The 25984-nt window shown below is 39.8% G+C and overlaps 1 protein-coding gene across 9 annotated transcripts in view; it reads left to right on the top strand.

Moving 5' to 3' along the window:
* Positions 1-25984, top strand: part of NBEA (neurobeachin) — a 748678-nt gene that overhangs the window by 493424 nt on the left and 229270 nt on the right. For all 9 annotated transcript variants that reach the window (XM_067562991.1, XM_067562985.1, XM_067562986.1 and 6 more), the window contains 2 exons: positions 2758-2901; positions 24920-25056. In XM_067562991.1, coding sequence (XP_067419092.1) covers positions 2758-2901; positions 24920-25056 — 281 coding nt within the window. The remainder of the gene's footprint in view (positions 1-2757; positions 2902-24919; positions 25057-25984) is intronic.

Raw genomic sequence — 25984 nt, forward strand, 5'->3', positions numbered from 1 at the left:
CGCCCACCCCCCTCAGCAGAGATGGATCCAGTGCACCCGCGGGACAGGAAGAGGGACACAGACCCCACCTCCCTCCCTGGCTCTGAATGGCACATAAGGAGTTAACCCCTCCCCTGTAGTTTAGGGCAGGCAGGACAGGACTGCCCTTTGCTGTGAAGTGAGCTCTCCATAGTGAGTTAACTTGAAAGCTTTCTGGGGCTTTGAAAGAGGAGGGTTGGAGGCAGACAGCTGCAGGGCAGCTGAGCTCAGACTGTTTACCAGAGCGGCACTCACGGTGGCATGCTGGGATAATTGGGAGGCTATCTCCAGCGATATAATCTAAGGGCAGTGTCTACACGTGTGCTTTTTTGCAAAAACTTTGCCGAAAAAGGCTCTACGTCTAGGTGGTTTTATTTTGTCGACAAAAGGGTCATCGCAGTGTATACACCAGGATTGTTTTGTTGACAAAAGGTGACTTTTGTCGACAAAACTCTCTAGTGTAGACCAGGCCTCTATCTCTAGTCATTTTTTGTGGAGTTTTATTTTTAAAATTATAATACTTGACTGAATAATTGAAGTCTTTCACTTCTTGGTCATTGGTTCAAATTTAAACCAGGTCAACAGTGACAGCAAGTTGTTGCCATCTGGTAGATATTAAGTGGCTTATGCACAATGAGTTGATGGTCTTGCTATAGTTACTCAGGCCGCATCATGAAACCTATCACAGCAGTTGATGCTAATTGGGACCCTTTTGTACAATCTCAGCAGAAATGGCAGCAATTGAAAGAACTTGGGAACTAGAGATGCAGCCCTCTAATCTAGGGTGAGGCAACGTGATCCTGCTGCCTGTGTTGTACCTGTTCTGTGAATGAACAGTGGACTTCACTCTTCAAGGTTCTCCCCTTACATCTACTTTAAAAAAAAAAATACCAGTAAATATTGGGTGAAATCCTTATCCCACTAAAGTCAATAGGAGTTCTGCCATGGGTGCAAAGATCCAGCCAAATAGGAAACAAGTGTCTAAATTATTACGACAGCTAGAGAAGTTTAGAGCTGGTACTTTAATCTGCCAACCAAATTAGGAAATGCTGAGTTCCAGATTATGGTATATGGTACATTAATATTATCACTCTATTTAGGGTGGCATAATTCTTAGCTAGAAAACCCCAAAGAAGATGCTCCATTTTACAGAGCTAAATACTCATAAGGAAGCTAGTAACTCCTGTGTATCCATCAGTAACAGTAGGTGCATTACTAAGATTAATATCTAGGAGTCCAAGGTGGAGATGTTACAAAGATAAGGGAGGATGTATATGATATATAACCTTTTTATTAATTTTTCTGTGAAAAAGTGGAGGATGGTAACAGAAATCATACTGGTATAGGAAACTGCTATGTGTCTGTTATTTCTGAAAAAATACACTTACGATTTGTCTCAAACTGTGAAAGAATTGTTTAGCTGGCAAACTGCTGAGCTTGAAATCATCTGCAAACTTGACACAATCAAACTGGGTCTGAATCGGGACTTGGAATGGTCATCTCATTACAAGAAGTAATTGCCACTGATCACACATTCTCACCTTCTAATCAATGATTGTGAATAGGCCTCAACTATTCTAACTTAATGGACTTTGCTTTCATCCACCTTCCCCAGTGTTGGATATGTATATATATACCTCCTATGTAATTTCTATTCCTTACATCTGATGAAGAGGGTTACAGCCCACGAAAGCTTGTGCCTGCAGAAATTAAATTTGTTAGTCTTTAAAGTGCTACAGAACGCTCGTTGTTTTTTTTAAATGTTATATAAAGGGTACCAGAGTATAGCATGCTTTATCTACTAGCCATCTCCAGTTCTTTCAGATAAATTTTAATATCTCTATACTTGTTCATAGGAGAGTTAATCATGTTTATAATTTTATCATTTAAACCAAATTATTATTTAGCATGCTTTTGAGCACTATATAAAATACTATGTGCCTCTTTAAAATGTACTGTGCCCTGAATAGCTGCCAATTTAAGTAGACAAAAATGGATGTATATGGGGGAGAAGGGATAAAACACACAAGCAAAGTCCTAGATGTGGTAATTGGCATGTGTCTTCTTGGTACCAAGATTTTTGCAGGGCTTTTTTGTTTTGTTTTCTAATTTAAGAAAATCATCCCCTTTCACCTTTCCTTTTCTCTCTCTCTCCTGGAGGCCTCAAATGCTCACATTCAGTATGAAGCACCAATGAGATGTATCTTCCTTGTTGCTCACTCTTCCATCCTGCCCTCCTTTGCTTATAAGTTAGTGAAATAAATACAGAAAAACCAGAAGAAATCCTTAAAGTTCCAAATGCCTAACAGCATCTCTTCACTCAAGAGCGGAACTTGTCGGGACTGTATCTGGGGGGTCACTGGGAAGCAGGACTCCAGAAGTGAAAGAACAGCTCCTTCTATGTGCTCCCCCACTTGAGGAAGATGAAGGAGAAATATAGAAGGCAAATGAAATATGAATTATTGAAAAGAAGTGAAGAGTGTTTAAGGAGCAAAACCTTGTTTCAAAGGCAGTTTATTCAGAAAGAAAGACTGACAATGTACATTCTATAATCACTGCTCAAAGTTTCATACAATTTTCTCTCTTTCAAATGTTCTATCTTTTTATAATAAATATAAAACAATTTTCTTTATCTTTTAATGTGCAGGTCTTTATGGTAGTAAAATAGTTGACTTATTGGTGTTTTATACAAAAAATAAACACTCAACTAAGTTCACAATATTTTTTACTTCCATTTAGGCACTGAAGAAGATGTAGTAAAGTCAAAGAAAACTTTCCGAAGTCAGGCTGTGGTAAATCAGAATGCAGAAACTGAGCTCATGCTGGAAGGGGATGATGATGCTGTCAGTCTGCTCCAAGAGAAAGAGATTGACAACCTTGCAGGTAATTTTTTTTCATCACTAACATGGTGTTAACAAATAGATGATGTAAAAATCTTAACTTTTAACCTCTGTTACCAGTGTCGACAGTTATTTAATGGACTTTTAATAGTGTCCACAGTGACAATGAGAACAGATTACTTATACTCTGGGTTCAATAGATGTTCTATTACTGTGAGCTGAGGTAACTGATTAAGATATAAATCCTTCTACAATGGTCTTCTCTTAGCCAAGTGTGGGTTAAACAAAGCCTTGTGCACTTCACTTTTCCTATTGCACCTTGCTGAACTGCTAAAAGACCACTATGGAAGACCACAATAGTTGAAATAGGGAGAAAAAATACTCCCAGAACTCAATCTTTTGAGTCAGGAGATTGTTGAGTGTACTTCTGCTTCCCCAGTTTTCACAGCCACTTCTCTCACTGGGCCAAGGAAGGTTGTTGAGGGTTCTCTGCTCCTGCACTCTCTGCTGCAGCCACCTCTTAGTGAAGCCAGAGGGACTGTAGAGCAGCACATGCTGTCTGCCAGTGATAGGATGGGGAAAGGGAGGCTACATGGTTGCAAGCAGGGATTGAAAAGGAGTGAAACTGCTGTTGAAGAAAGAAAGATTGTTAGTCAGAATGCATGTTGGGAGTGATTTGAACTCTTTGTATCAACACATTTCATTGGAGTGGGGCTGTGTGGTCAGGTCATAGATTTTCTCCTGGAATTATGTTCCGGTGAGTTCTTACAAGTTCTCCGCTGAAAAGCCATGTTACTTATTGTGAAATAAATATGACACAATGGCACTTTGAGTTAATACATTCACCAGTCTGTTGTCTCATGTGCAATGAAAATATGAGAAATGTGTCTGAAATGAGGTATGGATATTAAAAGATTAATTTTACTATGGAAGATATATTTGTTAATTTACATTGTGAGTGGGGAGATGGGAATTTTGTGATGGATTAGAGGAAAAACTTGAGACATCACTGAGTTTGAGATTAAGCTCTCCTTACTCCAGTACTTTCTTCTGATGTCACAGGTAGAGGAAATTTGAAATCAGAAATTAGATCGTGCATGAATGACAGAAAATAATGAATGAAGTTAATCTAGTGGTTTGAAATTAAATTATTAAAAAACCCACTCATGTTGGAACCAACTAATAAATAATATAATCATCAACAGTCAGTATGGCAACTCAATATTCATCTCTTTGGAAATGTACATTTGTGTGCCCGTTGCTGAACAGCTTGCTGTCTTACGTGAGTAAAATAGTAAGTCTAGACAACTAATGTGATAGAATCATAGGGCTGGAAGGGACCTCGAGAGGCCATCTCGTCCAGTCCCCTGCACTCATGGCAGGACTAAGTAATATCTAGACCATCCCTGACAGGTGTTTGTATAACCAGCTTTTAAAAATCTCCAACAATGGAGATTCCACAACCTACTTAGGCAATTTATTCCAGTGATTAATCACCCTGACGCTTAGGAAGTTTTTCCTAATGTCCAACCTAAACTTCCCTTGCTGCAGTTTAAGATCATTGCTTCTTGTCTTGTCCTCAGAGGTTAAGAAGAACAATTTTTCTCCCTCCTTCTTGTAACAACCTTTTATGTACTTGAAAGCTGTTTTCATGTCCCCTCTCAGTCTTCTCTTCTCCAGGCTAAACAAACCCAGTTCTTTCAGTCTTGCGTTATAGATCATGTTTTCTAGACCTTTAATCATTTTTGTTGCTCTTCTCTGGACTTTCTCCAATTTGTCCACATCTTTCCTGAAATGTGGCTCTCAGAACTGGACACAATACTCCAGTTGAGGCCTAATCAGTGCAGAGTAGAGCTGAAGAATTACTACTCATGTCTTACTTACAACACTCCTGCTAATACATCCCAGAATCACGTTAACTTTCTTTGCTAACAGCATTACATTGTTGATTCATATTTAGCTTGTGGTCCCCTATGGCCCCCAGATCCCTTTCCCTAGTACTCCTTCCTAGGCAGTCATTTCCCATTTTGTACATGTATAATTGATTGTTCCTTCCTAAATGGAGTACTTTGCATTTGTCCTTATTGAATTTCATCCTATTTACTTCAGACCAATTCTCCAGTTTTTCCAGATTATTCTGAATTTTAATCCTGTCCTCCAAAGCATTTACAACCCCTCCCAGCTTGCTATCATCCGCAAACTTCATAAATGTATTATCTATGCCATTATCTAAATTATTGATGAAAATATTGAACTGAACCGGACCCAGAACTGATCCCTGCAGAACCCCACTCATTATGCCCTTCCAGCGTGGCTGTGAACCATTGATAACTACTCTGGGAACTGTTTTCCAACCAATTTTATATACACCTTATAGTATCTCCCTCTAGGTTGTATTTCCCTACTTTGTTTATGAGAAGATCATGCGGAACAGTATCAAAAGCCTTTCTAAAGTCAAGATATACCACATCTACCGCCTCTCCCCTATCCCAAGACTTGTTACCCTTTCAAAGAAAGCTATCAGGTTGGTTTGACATGATTTGTTCTTGACAAATCCATGCTGACTGTTACTTATTACCTTATTATCTTCTAGATGTTTGCAAATTGATTGCTTAATTATCTGCTCCATTATCTTTCCTGGTTCAGCAGTTAAGCTGACTGGTCTGTAATTCCCCAGTTTGTTCTTATTTCCATTTTTGTAGATGGGCACTATATTTGCCCTTTTCCAGTGTTCTGGAATCTCTCCTGTCTTCCAAGACTTTTCAAAGATAATCGCTAATGGCTCAGATATCTCCTCAGTCAGCTCCTTGAGTATTTTAGGATGCATTTCATCAGGCCCTGGTGATTGTTTAATATAAATCCCTTTGGTAGGTTTCATTTAATAACAGAGAAAGCTCCGAGGCATCTCTATCAAGCTCCACCCTGTTAACTTTGACATATACCCCAAATAAATACATATACAAAATTATTAGGGTTTAAAGGCTACAGTACGCAGCTATATTGAAATGTTGATTGAACGTGCATGGCAATCTAATAAAGCTGTTATGCATCTTAAAAAGTCCCTATAGTCCTTCTGCAAACTGTAGGCTTTTGTACATATCTGACACTGTCCTGCTAGTCAAAACACTGAGATGCAATGCATGCCCCATGACACTTCACTATGTTTGTGTTCTTAGAGATGCAGATGAGTATGACCCTCCACCCTACTATGAATTTAGCGCTTTCTCTATATAATTTGAATCTGCATTATGGACATTGGCAAAAATTAACATTTTAAACACTGCCAAGAAATCTGCCTTAGGAATTTCAGCAATTTGCCTGAATGCTTGCCAAGGCACTTCCAAAGGCAAATCTGAATGTTGTAAACACATGTGTCAGTGCCATCTTGTAATATGTGGATCTCATCATCTTTGTGGAGCTTTGGCCTGTTGTATAATATCATGCAGTGTCTCAGCTGCACCATCAAGGGACTTCAGAAGTATTACTACCACCTGCTTAGTCTCCTTTCTGCAATTGTCACTCCTAGTAGGACAAACGCTGCTGTATCACAGAATATAGGGGAGGCTCTCTGACCACATTAAAGTAGTAGCAAGAAATGTGGCAGCAGTACATGTGTGTGCACACCAACAAAAAAACCCCTCCCAATGTTTCATTTTTACCATCATGCTAACCCTAATCCTTGAAACTCAGTCACTCTTCCCTAATGGGGGAGGAGGGAGAGCAGAAGAGAGAAAATAAATGCAGGAGTTAACTGTCCCAAAACATCCCCCTGATGCTGTGTCAGCTCCACCAATCCCTTCAGTTATTTGCTGCATGATTTTGCACCAGATAAGAAAACTGTTTTTCAAAGAACCTCATGCTCACAGAATGATTCCAAAACACAGGTCCTAGCAACCTGCATAAGAAAATTTAGAACCCACAGGATTGTCAAGAGCAGGACCCACAGAAACAAGACCAGCCATTCTTTCTCTTGGAAAAAACAGAAGTGTGGCTCTCTTTTGAACAGTGATTATGTAAAAATGCATCTTTTATACACCTGTCACTCACATGTACCTGGAGTCATATGTGCTTGCTTTAGTGACTTACGGTATGTCTATAGTTTAAAAAAACCCACTGGCCCAGGTGGGCTGACTTAGTGTAGACATTTTGGCTTGTGCTGGAGCCTGCGATCTGAGAGCCTGTGGGGGGGAGCCCAGGCCTGAACGTTTACGTTCTGTCAAAGCCACAAGTGTGTTACTGCACTTTAGATGTACCCTAAAGTACGTTTTATTACCGTTTATTCCTATTAGCAGAGCAAACACAGTTAAGAGTGAGGTAGATTATTTTTTTCTTTGTATGTTGTTAATTGAGCTGATTGGGAACTTTCCATACAAATGATTTTCTGATGGAAGTTGCAGTTTCTGCCAAATCTAAATGTTCTGGTTTGACCCGAATCAGAATATTTCATATTTTGAACTAACCTGAAATATTTTGTTTCAAATCAGTTCAACAAAAAATTAAACTAAATTTCCCTATCAGTGCACTGCTTTATGGGAGTTGTGTTTTGGGCCCCCATTCTTTTCTATGGGCTGTGCTCTCTGGAGAATTCTCCCATAATGCAGTTTTGATTTCCCTCTGATCAAGCTACATGGTGCACCCTGGGACTCACTACTCTGGGTGCATTAGGAGATATGCAATCAGGCCTCCTGGCCCAAAGGGGAAAATGGGGACATCAGATACCCAAACCATAACCCCCATGAAGTAGTGCGCCACTGTGGGAAAGTGCAATTTAATATTGAACTGACTCACAATGAAGCGTTTCCAATCAGTTCAACAACCCTAAACATTCTGATTTTGGGAATGTCAAAATGTTCTGTTTTGATTTAAAAAAAAAAAAAAATGTCAAAATGAAATGTTTTGACTTCTAAATGGGAATTTGTTGGAATTCCATTCCATGAAAAAAGTTTGATTTCTCCCCCTTCTCTCCCTCCCCCCAATTTGGGATGAAAACAAATACTGAAATATAAGAATTTCCCAGTAGACAGAAATTCCTAATTTCATTCGACTCTAACTATGAACAGACTTACACGAAGTTCAAAGTACAGGAACAATCCCTTATTAAGATTATTATTTATATTACAGTAATGTTTCAGACTATCTAGGGTTGCCAACATTGTATTTCAAAAATAAGTGACTGTTTTCTTAGCACCCTCACCCTATCCCTCCTCCCAATATTATTGTGATTATCATAATTAATGTAATAATAATATTAGTAATAATAAGCAGTACTCACCTATATTAACCAGGGTTATTCTTGCTACTTTTTACAGCACTAACCCACTCCTGATCTTATTGTACAGAGATGAAAAAATAAGGGGTGCCCTTTGTAATAAGGGACTGTTGTCAACCATAGGACACCATTGTGCTTGACACTGTACAAATACTGACAGTTCCTGCCCTAAAAAGTTTAACTCTGTGAAGCAGGCATTGAACGTAATGGATTTTCACTAAGTGTCATTAAGGACAGGATTGGGACTGTTGAACCTTTAGAACTGTGATGGAATGAGATGTAAAGAACCCAGCTTGGCTTTCAGATACCAGGTTCAGTTTGCAGGGTTTGCCACTGAAAATAACATTTTTATTTGTAAATTGAACATGTTTGATCTAGAAGTCTTTGAAACACAGTAAATATAGGACTCCACAGTGTCATTTACTTCTACTTTTCAGAGAAGATCCACATTTAGGCCTGTCTGTATTCAAAGATCTCTACTGGTTTAACTTAAAGTCAGTTTAAAAAATGAGTTACTTAAATGGGTTCGTAACCCTACATGGACACTCTGAATTCAATTTAAACCTGGCTTATATTGATTTAGCTTGACTCACTAAAGAATCAAGTTAAACTAAATCAATATAAACCAAGTAAAAATTGAATTAAGAGCGCCCACACAGTGTTTTGGACACATTTAACTCAATCAGTTTTAAAAAACCCATGTTTTATTAAAACAGTGCAACTTTTAAAAAAAGAAGACATTAGTTATTAAAAAAAACTTTTCACTCAGAAAATATAAATATTGTAATACCTTGATTTGAAAAGTTAAAATAAAACTGAAAAATACTAAAGAAAGTTGAAACAGAGTATGGGTCTACTCCGGCAAACCCTCACATGATTGGTTCTTAAGTATCTTTCATTCCGGAGACTTTCCTTCATAGCTTTTCCTCAACTACATTGCACAAATCAGTATAGAACATCCTTCTATAAATTATATACGACATGCAGGAATTTTTACATAATTGAATTCTTGATTTTTTTAGTCATTGGATAATTCTCGTATTATTCCATTTGTCAAAGTGAGGATAAATTAGATTGGATCTCATTCAGAATATTTGTTTTCTGTTTTAATTAATGCCAGTGATGTAGTGGATTTCATTGCTCAGACAAAATTGCTTCTTTTTTTGTGTAATGGATACAAAGAAAGTTGTTTAGTCTCAATATGTTCAGTTGCAGCACTATTTTAACAGGATTATGTGGTGTGACCAATTATCAACATTTTATTTTTATTGTCTTGGTAAAGTATTTAATATGTAAATACTATTTTCTTTTTCAATTTTAGCTCCTTTTCTTCCCAGGCTGTTCACTTCAAGAGGCAAGTCACATGTTTGTGAGAACTAATGACTAAAATAGCCCAGTCTATTGTAGCCCAGTTTCTAATGATAAATTGTGAATCAATGGTATTGCAATCAAACCAATTGTAGTTAAGCAATAATCCCTAACTCTTCTGTATCCTTAGTAGTTTTTTTCTTTTCCATTTTCTAACGTTATCATTTCCTTTAGGAGCCTAAAAATGGAAATTTACTAATAATTTGTTCTACGAAGTAAATAATTTTTTCATAATCAAAAATATATTGTTATAGTATTTCCTGATAAATATATACTTCCAATGTGGAATATGTACTAACTGATAATTAGTATTGTCTTTACAACCTTTTTTTTTAAATAGATAAGAAGCTAAACTAGAAACTGGAGAACAGATTAAAATAAATTTCAAATCACTTTGATTACATGAGTTTAAAGTTTTAGGAATACATTCTGACCTCTGCTGCATGTATACAACTCACATTAACTTCAGTGAGAGCTGGGTGCACACATCTGAGGGCAGAATTTGGCCTTGGCGAACCTTTGGAAAGATTCTGTGTTCCACAAATTATAGGGTTAAAAGTGACCACAAGGGTCATCTAGTCTAACTCACTGCCAAGCTGCAGGATTTGTTGTGTCTAAACTATCCAAGACAGATGGCTATCCAGCCTCCTTTTGAAAACCTCCAATGAAGGAATTTCCATAACCTCCCTACAAAGTCTATTCTATTGTTCTACAGTTCTTACAGTTAGGAAGTTTTTCCTAAAATTTAATCTAAGTCTGCTGTGTTGTAGTTTGAACCCATTGCCTCTTGTCCTGCCCTCTGTGGTAAAAGAGAACAACTTTCTCCATCTTTTTTAGGAAAATTTTCAAGTATTTGAAGATTGCTATCATATCCCCCTTAAACTCCTCTTTTCCAAAGTAAACATATCCACTTCCTTCAGCCTTTGCTCATGTGGCTTCCATTCCATCCTTTAATCATCTTTGTCACCCACCGCTAGATCCTTTCCAGTTTCTCTACATCATTTTTATACATTGGTGATGAAAATTGGACACAGTACTCTAACTGAGGCCTAAACAGCGCCAAGTACAGCAGTACTATCACCTCCCATGACTTGAATGCTATGCCTCTGTTAAGCAAATGCAATTTTAGGTTACATTTTTTTGAAACAGCATCACATTGCTGACTCATATTGAAATTGTGATCCACCACAACTCCCAGATCCTTCTCAGCAGTGCTGCTGCTAAGCCAGTTTTCCCCAATTCTGTGTACATTTGGTTTCCCTTCCCTAAGGGTAGCACCTTACATTTGTCTGTGTTGAATTTCATTTTGTTGTTTATAGCCAAAATGTCCAATTTATCAAGATCCTTCTGAATTTTAGTGCATCCTCTAAAATGTTAGCAATCCCCCCCCCTAGCTTTGTATCAGCTGCAAACTTGATCTCTATACCTATATTCAGGTAATTAATAAAGATGTTAAGCAACACCGGACCCAGAACAGATCCCTGTGGAACCCCACTTGAAATCTGCCTCCAATCCGACATCATTCCATTACTCTTCATTTGCGGTTGTTTAACCAATTATGTATCCACTTAATGGTAGTTCTGCCAAGCCCACATTTCTCTGGCTTACTTATCAGAATGTCATGTGGAACACTGTCAAAAGCCTTGCTAAAGTCCAAGTATATTATGTCCACCACATTCTCCGTATCCACCAAATCAGTTGCACTGTCAAAGAAGGAAATCAATCTGGTTTGACATGATTTGTTCTTCGTTAAGTCCATGCTGGCTGCTAGTAATTACCCCTTCATCCTCCAGATATTCACAACTTGAATGTTTTATACATTGCTCTAGTAGTTTCCCAGGTATCAAAGTCTGAATGGTATTAGAATGACTGGTGTATATTCTCCAGCTCCTCCTTTTCCCCCTTTTTTAAAGATGGGCACTATATTAGCCCTGCTCCAGTCTTCCGAGACCTCTCCTGCCATCTGTGAACTTGTAAATATTATTGCCCATGGGTCCAAGATTTCTTCAGCTAATTCTTTTAGTACCCTCGGATGAATAGTATCCAGCCCCACTGATTTAAATTCATTCGAATTGGTCAGAAGGTGTCTGGCATTGTTCTTTACTTACTTCCATCTGCATCCGTTTCCGTTTATTGTCTTATGGTAACTTTGCTAGTCATCCGGTCACATTATTTTTTGTGAGAAGACTGAAGCAAAGTAGGCATTGAGCAGCTCTGTCTTCCTATCATCTTCCATTGCCAGCTCACCGCCTTTATTGAGCAACAGACCCACACCATGCTTGATCTTTCTTTTTTGCATGACATATTTGAAGAACCCCTTCTTGTTGTTTCTAACATTTATTGCCAGCTGTAACTCATTCATTGCCTTGGCTTTCCTGCTTTTGTCCCTACACACATGTACTATTCTCCTGTATACTTCCTTGGTGACGTGACCCTCCTTTCATTTCCTTTTGTTTTTTAGATAGCTAAAAAGCTCCTTGTGCATCCACATTGGCCTCCTATGGCTCTTCTTTCCTCTGCATCAAAATAGCTGCATGTTCAGCTTGTAGTATTGCATCTTTTAAAAACTGCCCACCCCCTTCAACTCCTTTTCTTCCTAATTGGGCTTTCCATGGGACCTTGCCTACTATTTCTCTGAGTTGGTAGAAATCTGCCTTTCAATAGGTTGAGTGACTCACCAATGGAAGTCTGTGACAGCCAGGAATTGAATCCAGAGAATCTGATTCAGTGCTTTAACTACAAAACCTTGTAGTTGGCCTCCTTGGAGAGCCATCTTGGGGCAGAGGGGAACTCCATACTGTCTGTTCACGTGTTGTGGTGGCATTAAAGCTTGAGTCAGAGGGTGAAGGGAGGAGCAAGTCAACATCAGCACACAGCAACATTTAGTACCTAGAACCCGAGTGTTGAGATGCCCCCAATAAACAGCACTACTACCTGCTGTTGAGGCAGCAATCTTCAATCCTGCTCAGCTTCAGAACTGGAAGCAGTGCAGCTCTCTGTCCAGACATCATTGGGTATGTCTACACCAGCTGACTTAGGCTCATGGAGCTTGGGCTAAGAGGCTGTTTAATTGCTGAGTTGACTTCTGGACTCAGGCTGGAGCCTGGGCTCTAAGATCCTGTGAAGTGGCAGGGTACCAAAGCTTAGGCTGAAGCCTGAACCCCAGAAGCCGATACTGCAATGAAACAGCCCCACAACCTGAGCCCCAGCAGCCTGAGTCAGCTGGCATGGGCCAGCTGCGGGTTGTTGTTTGCTGTGTAGATATATCTATAGTAGCATGCTGGATGCATTGGCTTCCTGCCCTGGGCTACGATAAATAAGTTGGGTCATGGGAATTGAACAGCTTATAGTATTATTGAGATACAGGACCTCTCCGTTCCAGATCATCTGATCAAATCCAGATGAGACTGATAGTAAGCAAAAATTACCAGCAGCTGTTTGGTGGCCTATGCAAAATTACTTGTTTCAGTCACAATCACACAAATTATTACGATTTTGAGTAATTTCCAATAAATATTGTTTTTGAATGTTTTTGTTGAGGAAAAATTGGAACAGTTCCAAAAGCTCTAGAACTTTAACATTAACTAAAATAAAAAACTAAATAATTTAGCCCTTAAGAGAGATTTTCAATTACAATTCTAACAAAAGCTTCATTTTCATTTCTGACATGATTTTAGGAGCCTTACATAGGGCTAGGTTCAGTTGTAAAAACTGTCTTGCTTCCAAACCAGGAATACAATTGCAAGATTACAAAGCCTCATTAAAAAAATAAATACTTAGGTGGTGGAGAAGCTGAATAGGATTTTTTCTGAATCTGTCTTTTATATACTTATAAACTGAATTTTGGGAGGGAAATGCATTTTAAAATGTATTCAAAGTCAATAGCATCTCTTGTGCCCAAAATGTTCAACTGAATTTTCTTTACTAGGACTCAACCATATAGATCATCTGGTCGGTTGTGCCAAAGTGTATAGCTTTCTCTTGACCATTGTTAAAGAATAGTATAGGACATCTTCTGATGTCCTCTTTCCTCAGTTTCATCAACATCTCACCTTGATCAGTGCAGGTTGCATCTCTTCATCCATTCCTTACAACCCAGTCTGCCAGAGTTTTCATTGGCCCCTTACTTTATTGTAAGAATATGTAGCCATCTTAGTCTTGTCTTAGTCTTCCAAACATGGAAAGTTTACTGAGCCAGATTTCCACAGTCTGTGACTGCTATATATTCAAATTTTGATCCTTATATAAATGTGTAAAGAAGGAAATTATTTTTGTGAGTTTAATTTAAATTCAGACATAAACTACACTTACACACGCTGTTCTGCTGCTATATAGTTGTTTCCTACCTCGAAAAATGTCAAAAGCAACAATTTCAGAAACATCCTATTTTTAGGCATTTTAGCATTTTAATCAATTTGGTTTCACCTAATCCAAAATACCCTATCATACATGAATGAACTCCCAAGCACAACTTTGAAGAGCTCCTCTTACCTTGCCTGTCTCCTCCTCCACCCCGTTCCTAAAAATGTTTATTCTTATTCACCCATTTTTGGATACTGAGCTCCCTAGTGGACTGATGTCTGGGCTGGGTTCCCTGACTCCTAACATGGCCGCTGGATTTCTTGCTTTCCCTGCCTCCTAATGACTAAAGTTGGCTACTCTGGACTTATTATCAGGGTTTGGGGTACTGAGAATGTTTTCATGTCCTTATGGTTCTCCCCTCCTTAGCAGATCTACAGGGTTCTAAGGCAGTGGTTCTCAACCAGGGGTACGCAGAGGTCTTCCAGGGAGTACTCAACTCACCTAGATCAGTGTTTCTGAACCTGGGGGTCTCAACCCCCAAAGGGGTTATGGTATGGGTTTAAGGGGGTTGCAACTGCAGGGCCAGCATTAGAGGGTGACATGCAGGGCCGGCATTAGAGGGGGTCGGAAGCAGGGCAATAGCCTGTGGCCCCATGCCTCAGGAAGCTGAAGCATATAACTTATCTCCGGGTGGCAGGTCCTGGGCTTCAGACAAGGCCCACAGGTTCCAGTATCACACTGAAATGTAAGTACAATATTTATATTCCAATCAATTTATTTTATAATTATATGGTACAATGAGAAAGTAAGCAATTTTTCAGTAATAGTGTGCTGTACCACTTCTGTATTTTTATGTCTGACCTTTGTAAGCAAGTAGTTCTTAAGTGAGGTGAAACTTTGGGTACACAAGACCAGTCAGACTCCTGAAAGTAGTACAGTAGTCTGGAAGGGTTCAGAACCACTGTTCTAGAGGACACCATTCTCCTACTTCTGATGGGTGCAGGTTTGTTTTAATACTGTCTGCAAATGAGCAAGCAAGCAAAGCTTCTCAGCTCCCCAAGAATCACTGTCCCAGGGCACTCATTGTATTGTATTGCCTGTCAAAACTATTGCCTTGGTCATGCACACTGATCTGCACAGGCAAAGCCCCAACAACTTCACTGAGCTCCATGCAGGTGTAATAGTCAGACTACACAAATTAGATTTGCAGGATTGAGGCCTAAATCTGAAATTATGCTAGCAACAATTGAGTTTAAACAATAGTTGCTATATTCACAATTTTACTGACCAGTATGAATAGGGATTTTTTTCTGAACACAGTTTTATAAAAAGTAGTCAAAAAAACATAGTAGCACAATCTGCTTCCCGCAGATCTTCAACAAAATCCCTGTCCTCACTGGTCAAGGAAATCATGCAAGCATCAACTGTGTTCAAAAACATCTGCCAGAAAAGTTTCAGCTGCTGCATGGACAGTCCCCTAAAGTTAGTCTGTAAGGAGGGAATTGTGTGCTGTTTTACATCTTTTTTCAGTTTAAAACAAATTTGAAATAGTGACTCTGCTACACCTTTGGTGTCTTTTACAAGCATGTACATAATATATAACATTCACAAATTCAGCATCTTATTTCTTCCCTCACAGTCCAACATGCACACAGCAAGTAACCAATCAAATTACCCCACCCTCCCTGAGCATATTAACTCTCAGCCATCTTCCCCTTTCTTTCCCACAACCTGAGGAAATAAGAGCCTTTGCACGTGGCTTGAAAGTAGTGCAATGGACTATTTCAAAATTCCAAGGTTGAAGCCCTCATAATTTGATTCAGTTCAATGAGTTTATTTGCATAACTAGCTATACTACTGTTGCCAAAGTGTAAGAAAAAGACAGACCCCCTCAGATAGCTCTTCAGAGGCAGGTACAATCCATCAAAGTTATTGGTACATACAATGTTTGGAGTTTGACCCTTTGTGTCCATTTGTTATTACTGTCAGTTTCTGATCCAGGGGCCAGATGTAGCACAATGCCATTTTGGCCATCATGCTGCTTTTTCCCAGAATCAGGTGAAGTTTTTCCTTGTCACTTTTTGATGAAGCATCTTTTATTATTCCTCACAGAGAACTGTAATAATTTCACAAAAGAAGGGAAGTGGTTTCTCAGAGAGGTCCCAGATCATTTAGGGTAAAGGGTAGTCAATAGGCGGACCACAGGCCAAATCCAGACTTTCAGTTGCTTTTGAACAGATCCCAAAATCCTTTTATTTATTTACTTATTATCATTATTGTTGGGTTTTTTTATTGTTTTCTCTTGAGTCTGAGCCTTGACTATACCTTGACCAAGAAATTTGGACCTTGACAAAAAATAATTGACTACTCCTGATTTAGGGCTGTATAGGTCAAAAGCAACACCCTACAGTCTGCCTGGAAGCCAGCAAGCAACCAGTGTAGATCATGGAACACAGGTGTAATATGCTCACAGCAGGATGTACTACTCAACAAGCAAGCTGCTCTTTTTTGTCCCAGCCTCAGTTACCGTATGGTTTTAAGGTGAAGTTTCATGCGGAACACATTGTATTAGTCTAATCTTACGGTGATAAATGCATGAATCATGATAGTGAGCTCCAAATCTTAAATAGCTACAAGCTCCTGGCCAGATGCAAATGATTAAGGACAGTCTTAGCAACTGCTGATACGGAATCATCTGGCAGCAGTTGAGACAGAATCTTAACCACGTCCCTGATCCGTGCTAAATCCATGTGAACTGTTCAAGGCTTTAGCAAAGTTCAAGGACATTGTTTCTACACTACAGATTGGAACCATGCTTTAACTGCATTAGTGGGACAAAACAATAATTTTAGGGAATCTAGTTGAAGTATGAAGTTGTCCTGTAGATTGGCCATTAGTTGTTTCCACTGTGGTGCTGATTGAAGTTATCCCAGCACACTATAGGTTTGATTGTCATCATCAAAAAAACACAGTCTACTGAGGACCATTGTGCCAGCCAGAGTCATCACAGTTGAAGGTGTTGCACCAGGCATCATGTAATGAAGTTCCCAGATCTGGCACAGTCCTGCAAATCCATGAATCTCTGAGACAGTTGTGTGGGCAGCACCGGGTGAGGTCAGGGCACACAACCCTTTGTGAATCAATGGAGAGTTCCAGAGCCTGGTGTGGCTGCGGTATTCTTGTCCAGTCTGGTGACTTAGCTGAAAAGCATGCAAAGCCGGTTTTGAATATAATGAACGATTAAAGAAAGGCTGATCTCTGGGAGATTATGAAATTTTGCACAAAGTCAAACCACTTTATGCTCAGGATTTGGTGCTGGCAGCACATATGGAATCTCTAGCCACTCCAAATCTGCCTATAAGAAGATCCATGTTTTTACCTATATAACAATATAGATAATACAAAGATTTGATAGATCCTGAACTTTGTCTCAGCGCAGACATTTTTGCATCCATAAGCAAGACATGGTCTTCATGCAGGAGACAGTGAGACCTATTTGTCGAAAAATATCAGGTTTGCTGTGACCATTTGAACTCTGCTTGTATCCTAGGTAGATAAACTCAACAACACTCTCCCTGGTACTCAGTCCTACTTGCAGTGGGGGATCTGCTGCTCAACTCAAAGGTTCTGAAACATGGTCTTCTGCCATGAGATATTTAACCCCATAGTTGAGGTGGTGTCTTGGAGAGCAGGGTTGAAATGATCTTACATTTCCACAAGCAGAGCAGTGTCATCAGTGTAGTCATGGTTGTGAACACTTCTTGGCCAATCTTGATTCCAATGTATGGAGCAGCAAGTCCTAATTCAGTTGATAGCTCAATAGAATAGTGCCAGGGAGAGAATGGATCCCTCTCACACCCAAGGTTGTGTAGAAACACAGCAAAAGCCACAAACCAATGCACATTCTTGTACCAGTGTGAAGATCACACACTAGATGTAGCAGAACATCTGGAATGCCAACTCCTTTCAGTGCAAGCTAAAGTGCTGCCCTAGTGACTGCCCAACAGTGAAATCGCTGTGCACACCAATGTCTGTTGAAGAGAGGCTGCATTCTACCAAGAAGAAGGCGAGCAAAGACCTTTCCAGGGACTGATAATGAGATCAACTTGTAGTTGCCTTACTTAGCGCAAGATCCTTTGCCCTTATACAGGGACATTAGGATGCCATCTTTCCATTCAGCTGGTATTTTGTCTGTTGCCCATACTTTTAAGAAGAGTTGATATAGGCTGATGTTCACAGGTTCCAAGGTACCTTTGAGCAGCGTGGGTGGAATACCATCAAGTCCAGCAACACATCCATGGCATAGCCTTTGGATGGCCTTTCACGTTTCCTTGAGTAATGGAGGATCAGTGTTCATCCCTGGGTCTGCAGACATGAGGTTTGCCAGGTGTCATAGCTCTGGACAGTTACCAGTTAATTGTCATGGTTCAGCACATTTTCATAATGACTTCTATCTGCCCAGGACTTCATTCATCGATGGCTTGATCCTGCACCATCAAATCATTGATTTAAATGGGAGCTGGATGAAGCCTTATATCACAGATGCCTTACATCAGGGGTAGTCAATTATTTTTGGTCAAGGTCCAGATTTCTTGGTCAAAGTATGGTCAAGTTCCGGACTCCAGAGAAACATTTTTTCACATCACTAGTGCCCCTGTTCAACAAACACACAAACTGCTGTGTAATATATCCAGGGTCTATTACATGGGTAGTTCAGAGGTGGACCGTGGGCCAAATCCAAACCGCTAGAGGCTTTTGACTTGACCACAAAACTCTGGGGGGCCATGGGCAGTCAGTTTGGGGAGAGAGTGCAGGTAGAGGAATGACTGGCTGTGTGCTGGCGGACTTGGGGGAGCTGGTGCCCGGGGCTGAGAGGTAACTCAGGGTGGCAGGTGTTCTCCGTAAACCGAGCCCCACCCCACAGAACTGACAGCACGGGAGCCCCAGCAGGTGCCTGGGGCTGACTCATAACTTGGGGGGCAGGTGATTCATAACTCGGACCCTCCCTAAATGGAGCCCTGACAGGTTCACCGGACTCAGGGCCCGGGGTTTCAGCCCTGTGGGAGGCGCACCCTGTGGTGTGGTATGGTGAAAAGCCTCTGGCAGTCTGGATTTGGACCAAGGACCTCCTATTGACTACCCCGCCTTACACCATATTTTGAACAATACAAACAGGAGTATGTGTCTATGAATATCATAAAGCAAAACATTTTCATAAAAATAATTGAACATTCTTTTACATTTCTCTCTAAACAATACCCAGAAGATACATAATTCAGACAAAAATCTTCTTTTAGATGTGCACATGTGGCTGTCATTGAAATGGGAGCCACATACCTATACACCACATGGCAGAATTTGTCCCCTCATGTTTTAAATAGATGCAAAGTATTTTTTTTTATAATTTAAGAAAGATTATTTACTTGCTGTTTACTTCATTCACTGGTGAAATATTTATTTATTTTTACAATTTTCCCCTTCATGTAAATTACATTTGTTTGTTGTTATGACACTACTCAGGAGAGCTGAGCTGCTGAAATTGTTTCATTGTTGCCTTTGGAAAAGAGCATTAAAGCAGTTCTTTATTTTTTTTAAAGTACCTGAATTTGCCAAAAGAAGAAAAAACTTGGGTCAAATTTTAGAATTTGGGGTCTGTTTAGTTTGATAGTGTCAATTAAAAAACCCCACCCCATAGCTTCCCTCACCCTAAATATAAAAAATGTGAGTTAACAGGCAAGACAAAATGATAAACGTAGTGGATTGTAGCGGGGGATTAAATTAGTGTTTACTGGAGATTGAGAGATAAGAAAAAAGCACAGTAGTCAAATTTAGGTTTGGTTGTTTTTACGATCAACAAGTTGGTCAATACTAATGTATGTTGAAATCTGTTAGTAACACTATATAATGAATGCTGAATTTACATTGCCCTATAAGATGGCCTTAGCTTTTAGGAGTATCACTGAGAGGGAGTGAACTTCCACTTCTTGATCTTGTAAGTGGAGTCTTGCCATCCTGATGTGAGAAATTTAAGGATATTTATTGAAGAATTTTTCTGAAAATACTTTTTGGGGTCAGAATTATAAAAGTAAGAGGAAACAAAGATGGCTACATTCTCTGAATTCTGCACATCAGGAATATAAATTTGTTTATATTTACACTGTTCAATTACCTATATTTTTTCATTATTTTTGGTTTCCTTGATTCTAAATCCCTTTCCCTTCATTTTTATCTGGTGCCTAAAGCTACTGTTGATTGTATCTTAATTCTGTGATTATAAATTGGTTTTGGATTTTTTTTAACTTTTTAAATAAAAAAGGTTTCAGTGCACATTTTAAACCAGTTATTTTAAAGTGCAAGCCCATTTCAGAGTCTTGGTTTTAGAACTATTTTAAATTGTGACATTAATGTCAATTGCTTTACTTGCTCTTTTTAGTTGGTGTGAATTATCATTTATTTGTATTACTTTAGAAATTTTAGTTGATTTCTTAGGGGCTTATATCATAGTGCACATTTAGATGTAAAGAAACTATTTAAATGATGAGCAGCATATTAGATTGTTACAATTCAGATAAATGACAGTTTCTGATGCCATCTTTCAACTTGAAAAAAACTGGTTGGATTTTTATTTTAAAATAGCAAAATCTACTTCATATGTATAATATCTGTCTCTGTTGTTGATACTAGGATTGTATTTATTGTACACTATATTGTACAGCAGGTCATTGAATTAAAATAGCACAGATTATACTGACGTGTGCTTTTTGAAGTTATACAAAACTATGTTTTCCATTCAAACTATCCACATACAAATTAAATTCCCTTTATCTACTCTTTTCAACTTTCTAATGTTCCTGTTGAGGTTCATATTATAAACCAGTGTTAGCTATAAAAATATTTTTTTCATAATCCAACAGGTGTATTAAAAACATATTTCCACTTAGGAATTATTGGGCACTCTCATTTTAGCAAATACACCTACAATGTAAACACCAACTTCTCTAACTCTTACCATTAAAAACAACCACCTCAAAGCTGTTTTAAGAAAGCTGAAATCTTTAAGGTAATATTTCAGAATGTTACACTTGCTGGGCTTTCATGAAAGGCCAGATTCCAACGAAGTAATTTTATCGATGTTGTTTTTGTAAATGGTAAGCTATCTCTCAGCTCGTAAAACTTTTCATTTGTATTGACTTTCTTTGCTCGCTTTCTAAAACAAGAACCCAACTCTTTGTATATCAAAATGTTAACCAAAAGAGGGGGAAAAACATACTAATTTCTGCGTTTGCAGTGGAACCGCCCAATCCCACAAGTATTTACTTTTGAAAAAAAAATATTACTTTTAAAAAGTGGATATTTGCTCCATCGTTTGTTTTAGAAACGCAAATCACATGGCCCTACCACAGGGGACGCACTAAACGGAAAGTTCTACACGTGAGCCGATTAAAAAAACCTGTAGATCTAAAGTAAATTCTTAATTGTGTTTGTTGCGCTTTCTCCCTTACACTGCTGGCCGCCCGATTACTTCAAAATGGTTGGAAATGCTCAACTAAATTGTACTTGAAAAGATACTCTCTTTTTAAGCATCCAAATTCCTGACAAGCGTTTCCACTGTTCTTTTCTCTGCTTTTGTAGAGATAACAGGGCGTGGTGGCCTGTCAACCAACAATTAAACCCCAAATTGTATAGCGCAGAAAACCAGTTGCTGTCTTTCTAGCGCTCAGGTGGGAGCATCGTATTTTAGTTGCTGTTTAACATGCATTATTAGCAGGAGATTTAGCAACATTCATTTTGTAACTGCTTCCTAATGCCCCACATATCATACTGGTGTGCGCTGGGTCATTACTGTTCGCCTTGTTGTTGTTATGTCTGTGCTTGAAATGAATATTTGCTTTCAAACCAAAAGCGCGATTCGCCGATCCCGACGGTTACTGGGTTAGACTGGTGGCTCGTTGTCTTTCCAGAACCGAAGGAGCTAGCTCCTCTAAAGCTTTCTGGCGTCAGGTGTACTGCGCTATTGTTTCACGGGATGGTCGGTTGTGTGTTGGATGAGAACCCCCAGCTTCCAGATAACTGGCTACCATATGGAAAATCTGCAGTGTTTTGATTATGCTTTTATGTAAACATTTTAATATCGGATCCTTAAAATCCAGAGACTATCCCAAAGGGGATTAAAACATAATCCTCTCTCTCTCTCTCTAGCTGCAGTGGATTAATTTCATATTCTCTCAGTGGCTGGTTTGCTCCCTGAAGGCTACAACAAAAAGACTCAGTGCTCCTTTAACATGCTATGGAATCGGAAGTTGTAATTGGAGATTTCCAAAGGACTAGTGTAAAAATGACACACTAATATGACTGAATATTTCATTTTGTGTCTTTTTTGGGGGGGAGAAGGGGGAGAGAGGGCGGCAAGGATTTTAAAATCTATTTTTCTCTGGAACAATATAAGAAATCCCATAGTATTTAACCCGTTCAGAGGAAGCCCTCATCCCTCCTTTGGAAGGAGACATATTTCATAGAAATCTTTTTTCCTTGGAAAGTACAATAACGTTTATTCGTATTTGTGTTTGCATAGCTCTGACTTGTGTTACGTTTCCACTAATCTAGAAAGTGCGCTGTATTCAAACGACAATCTTTTGGTCAAAATCACTTTAACGTTTAAGGAGCACTGAGTCTTTCTCTGGGGAAAAAAAAAATGTGAAATTCACTGATCCCTGAATTAAATCACAGTCTTGGAAGTGAACCGCGTGTGTGTGTGTGTTACACGCGAGAGTCCCCTATTGTTCTTGTAGATTTCTGGTTATAGGCTTTGGTTTTATGACCATTAAATACCAGTTAACTTTGTTTTGATTTTATCCGTAACACAAGGGAAAGAGAAGTAATTGGATTAAATAGATGATCTTCCCTCTGGGATTCAGTAAGGCCCACTAAGGCTTCCTTAAAATGATAGAATATCGAGTTGTTTCCACTATGCATCATCTCCACGCAGTTTTCTTCTAGCACAAAGGCCCGTACACCCATTGCAATGTGTACAGCACAGTGAGGAGGGAAGGCAACGCGCTTGCTCTGGTAGTACTGTTGGTGAAGGGTTAAAAGAGTGGTTGCAATGGTCTGTTTAGGAGGGCAAACGGTTCTGCAGGGCAGGGAGCCGCTGTCCGCTTAGATAGATCCTCCTCCTAGAAACACAAAGAAGAGGGGCCTGGGGAATAGAAACCCAAATCCACTTGTAATCGTACAACAGAATCGGGCATAATTACTTGAGCAACCTAGATTAAGATTGATGAGCCTTTAAAGGGCCGTTGCAGATCGATCACCCTGCCCTTTGCAGAGAGGCCAGGCTTCCTAGCGGCGCGAAGCGGCGCGGCTCGCACAGCAGAATAACAGAGAGAAGATGGAGGCTAAAGGGGGACAGGAGCAAAGCAAACCCGCGACATGTGATGCAGATCAGCTGACTGGCGTCAAGAGGCTACCCTGGTTTATTAGGAGATGGGAAACAATAAAATGAGGGAAAACTCGAGTTTGTATCCATATTATCCAGCCTGCCGCACCGGGCTGCCGAAAGCGTCAGTGAAAGAGTGAGATTCCCCCTTGTACACGCGCTAATCCGTGCCTTCCCCTTCATTTATTTTGTAAAGGAAATGACAATGCACTGCAATGCACTCTCAAATTGGGTAAAACAGGAACAACCTGACACTTAGATGCGCTGATATGCGGCTAATTTGGACTAATTGAGGAATTTGAAGTGTTGCCTACACGATCTGGTTGTGAGGTGTGTGTGCATGCAACACTGTGGAAGGAGCAGACGGTGGTACCGGTGCCCGTGGGCCTGGTGCTGTTGTGCAGAGCAGAGCCTGCCCTGTCCGTGCCAGGCTGTCTCACCACGCCGCCCATCCCCAGGGGAGCTGGTGCCTGGGGATCGCAACTGGCCGTTCACACACGGCGGGCAGATAGCCAGTCACCTGCACGCCATCCCGCTCTTTGTACAGCGCATTGTCACGGCATGAATGTGACGGGGAGAATGTCTAACATCCATTGAGCTGAATAGCTTTTAAAAGGTGCATCAGTAAAATGTCTTGATTTGTGAACTGAGTTTCCAAAATGTCGAGTGAGCCTTTGTTACTTGTGTTTCATGTGTCTAGGTATACATTTTCCCGTGCGAATCAGTGGTGGACTGTAAGAGAGTTTTCTATTTAATCTATTTTTGTTTAGAATAACTGAGCTTCCTATAAATCACATTAGCAGTTTAACGGAAGATTTACTGAATTCGGATTAAAGATCACATGGCGGGGGGGAAAAAAGATAATCTGTGGTGCCTCTTTGTATTAAAGCAGAAATGGTTTCCTAAAATTCAAACCTCCCCCAATGCGCCGTAAAGGCTGGCAGAATACGAATTAGCCCACCCCACCCCTCAGTGCGCGCACACATGGCTTGCAAGGGGTTATATTTTGTGTAAAAGGTTATGGTAAAATTATTTTTAAAGTTCCTAGTGTTAAGAGATTGAAATAAAAATGATGTTAAGAAACGCATATAACGTTGGGGCGCTGCTTTTTGAGACATCACAGGAGGCTATGTCCCCCCTTTTGTGATGTCTTCTGAGTTAAGCTGTGGACTCGGAGTTAACACTACTGAAAGGGAATGTTTTCGGCTGCTATAAAAGTACGGGCTGCTGTATTTGCTTTTCCCAGGAAAGCGCAGATTTCTAGATGACTCCCCAGACTTTGTGGAAACTATTAGCTTTGGGACTCCCTTCGCATGAACTGGCTGACCCTGTTTATTGAGAACTATATGTAAAGTGTCACTGCTACTTGCACCCTTCTGTATCTAAACAGTGTTCGCCTTAATCAGGAATAAGAATGTCACGAAAGGAGAAGGACCCCGTTTCTGAGGGGCAGTAATTTTTCATTCTAGCCCCCCTGAATTTTGGTCATTGATTCATTTCGGGGTCTTACCATACCGCTCACAAACTCTTTTCAGACTACTCACGAGAGATCAAAGTGGTGAGCACTGGCAAGAAAGACATAAAGCAACTTACAAATGGACTTTATTAGTGGCCTGCATTCAGTAAGGAAGGCGGGAGGTCCGGCTGGAGTTGCTACGGCCTGACGCCTCTGCCCTTGTCTTGCAGGCCCGGTGGTTCTCAGCACGCCGGCTCAGCTCATCGCCCCTGTGGTAGTGGCCAAAGGAACTCTCTCCATCACCACCACGGAAATCTACTTCGAAGTAGATGAGGATGATCCGGCCTTCAAGAAGATTGACCCCAAAGTGAGTAGAGTGCGTTTCCTCGTGGGCTGGGTGTGTTTACACTATGCATTGCCTGAAAGTGATTTGTATGTTAAACACTGCCCGGAGAATATAATCGGAACGCACATCCTAGGGTGGGGAAGGTCCCCCTCCTCCCTCAAACGCCTCTTACTCCTGTGGTCTTTTACTGTGTTTTATTAAAAAGCGAAATGTATTAATGATGGCAAATCCTCTATTACTTACAGCGTGCACGTTTTTAACAGTCTTTCTCTGAATGCTTTTGTATGAACATGGGCAGATTTAGCAGTTAAGCCAATTGCTCTGAAATCCCTTGAGGTAACAGCGGTCCCAGACTGAGGTCCCCTAAGACACAGTGATGGGCTTTTCTCTTGCAGTGGATTTTTATAGAATCCCTTTATTTCAAGAACGTTAGTTTCCAAATAGGAAAATACTGCACATTTGAATAAATGATATCTGCTCACATACTGAAATTAATGTTCTGTTTCTGACAAAGAAAATGGCTATCGTGGACCTCAGCACAACGTCTGATTCTAGGGAAATCTCTAATTTTTTACATTGTTTAATATTACAAAAACACCTTGACATCTGCAAGAGAAGTAGATCTAATCAATTTAAGAACGATTTACATATTTGACCTTGTATTTCCGTTGGGCATAAAAATTTGAATCTGATTTTTTTTAAGTCGAGCATACATGTGGTGGGGTATTTATTATAGGTTACCTTTCTTACATGTGGTTTATACCTATTGTTGCTTTATTCGCTATAAATTCAAAAACAATCGTTAAATGTTTCTTCAAGTAGGAGAGAAAACTCAGGAGATACTTTTAAGTCACTCCAATATGTTTTTGCAAAAAGTCTTTCATTGTAAATGATTTTCAATGATAACTTTTAAAAATGCAGTTATAGCTTTTGAAAACACGTGTTTTAA

This window comes from Emydura macquarii, unplaced genomic scaffold (assembly GCF_026122565.2).
Source record: "Emydura macquarii macquarii isolate MOO-44397 ecotype Brisbane River unplaced genomic scaffold, CSIRO-AGI_Emac_v2 contig_2473, whole genome shotgun sequence".
Classification (NCBI taxonomy): Eukaryota; Metazoa; Chordata; order Testudines; family Chelidae; genus Emydura; species Emydura macquarii.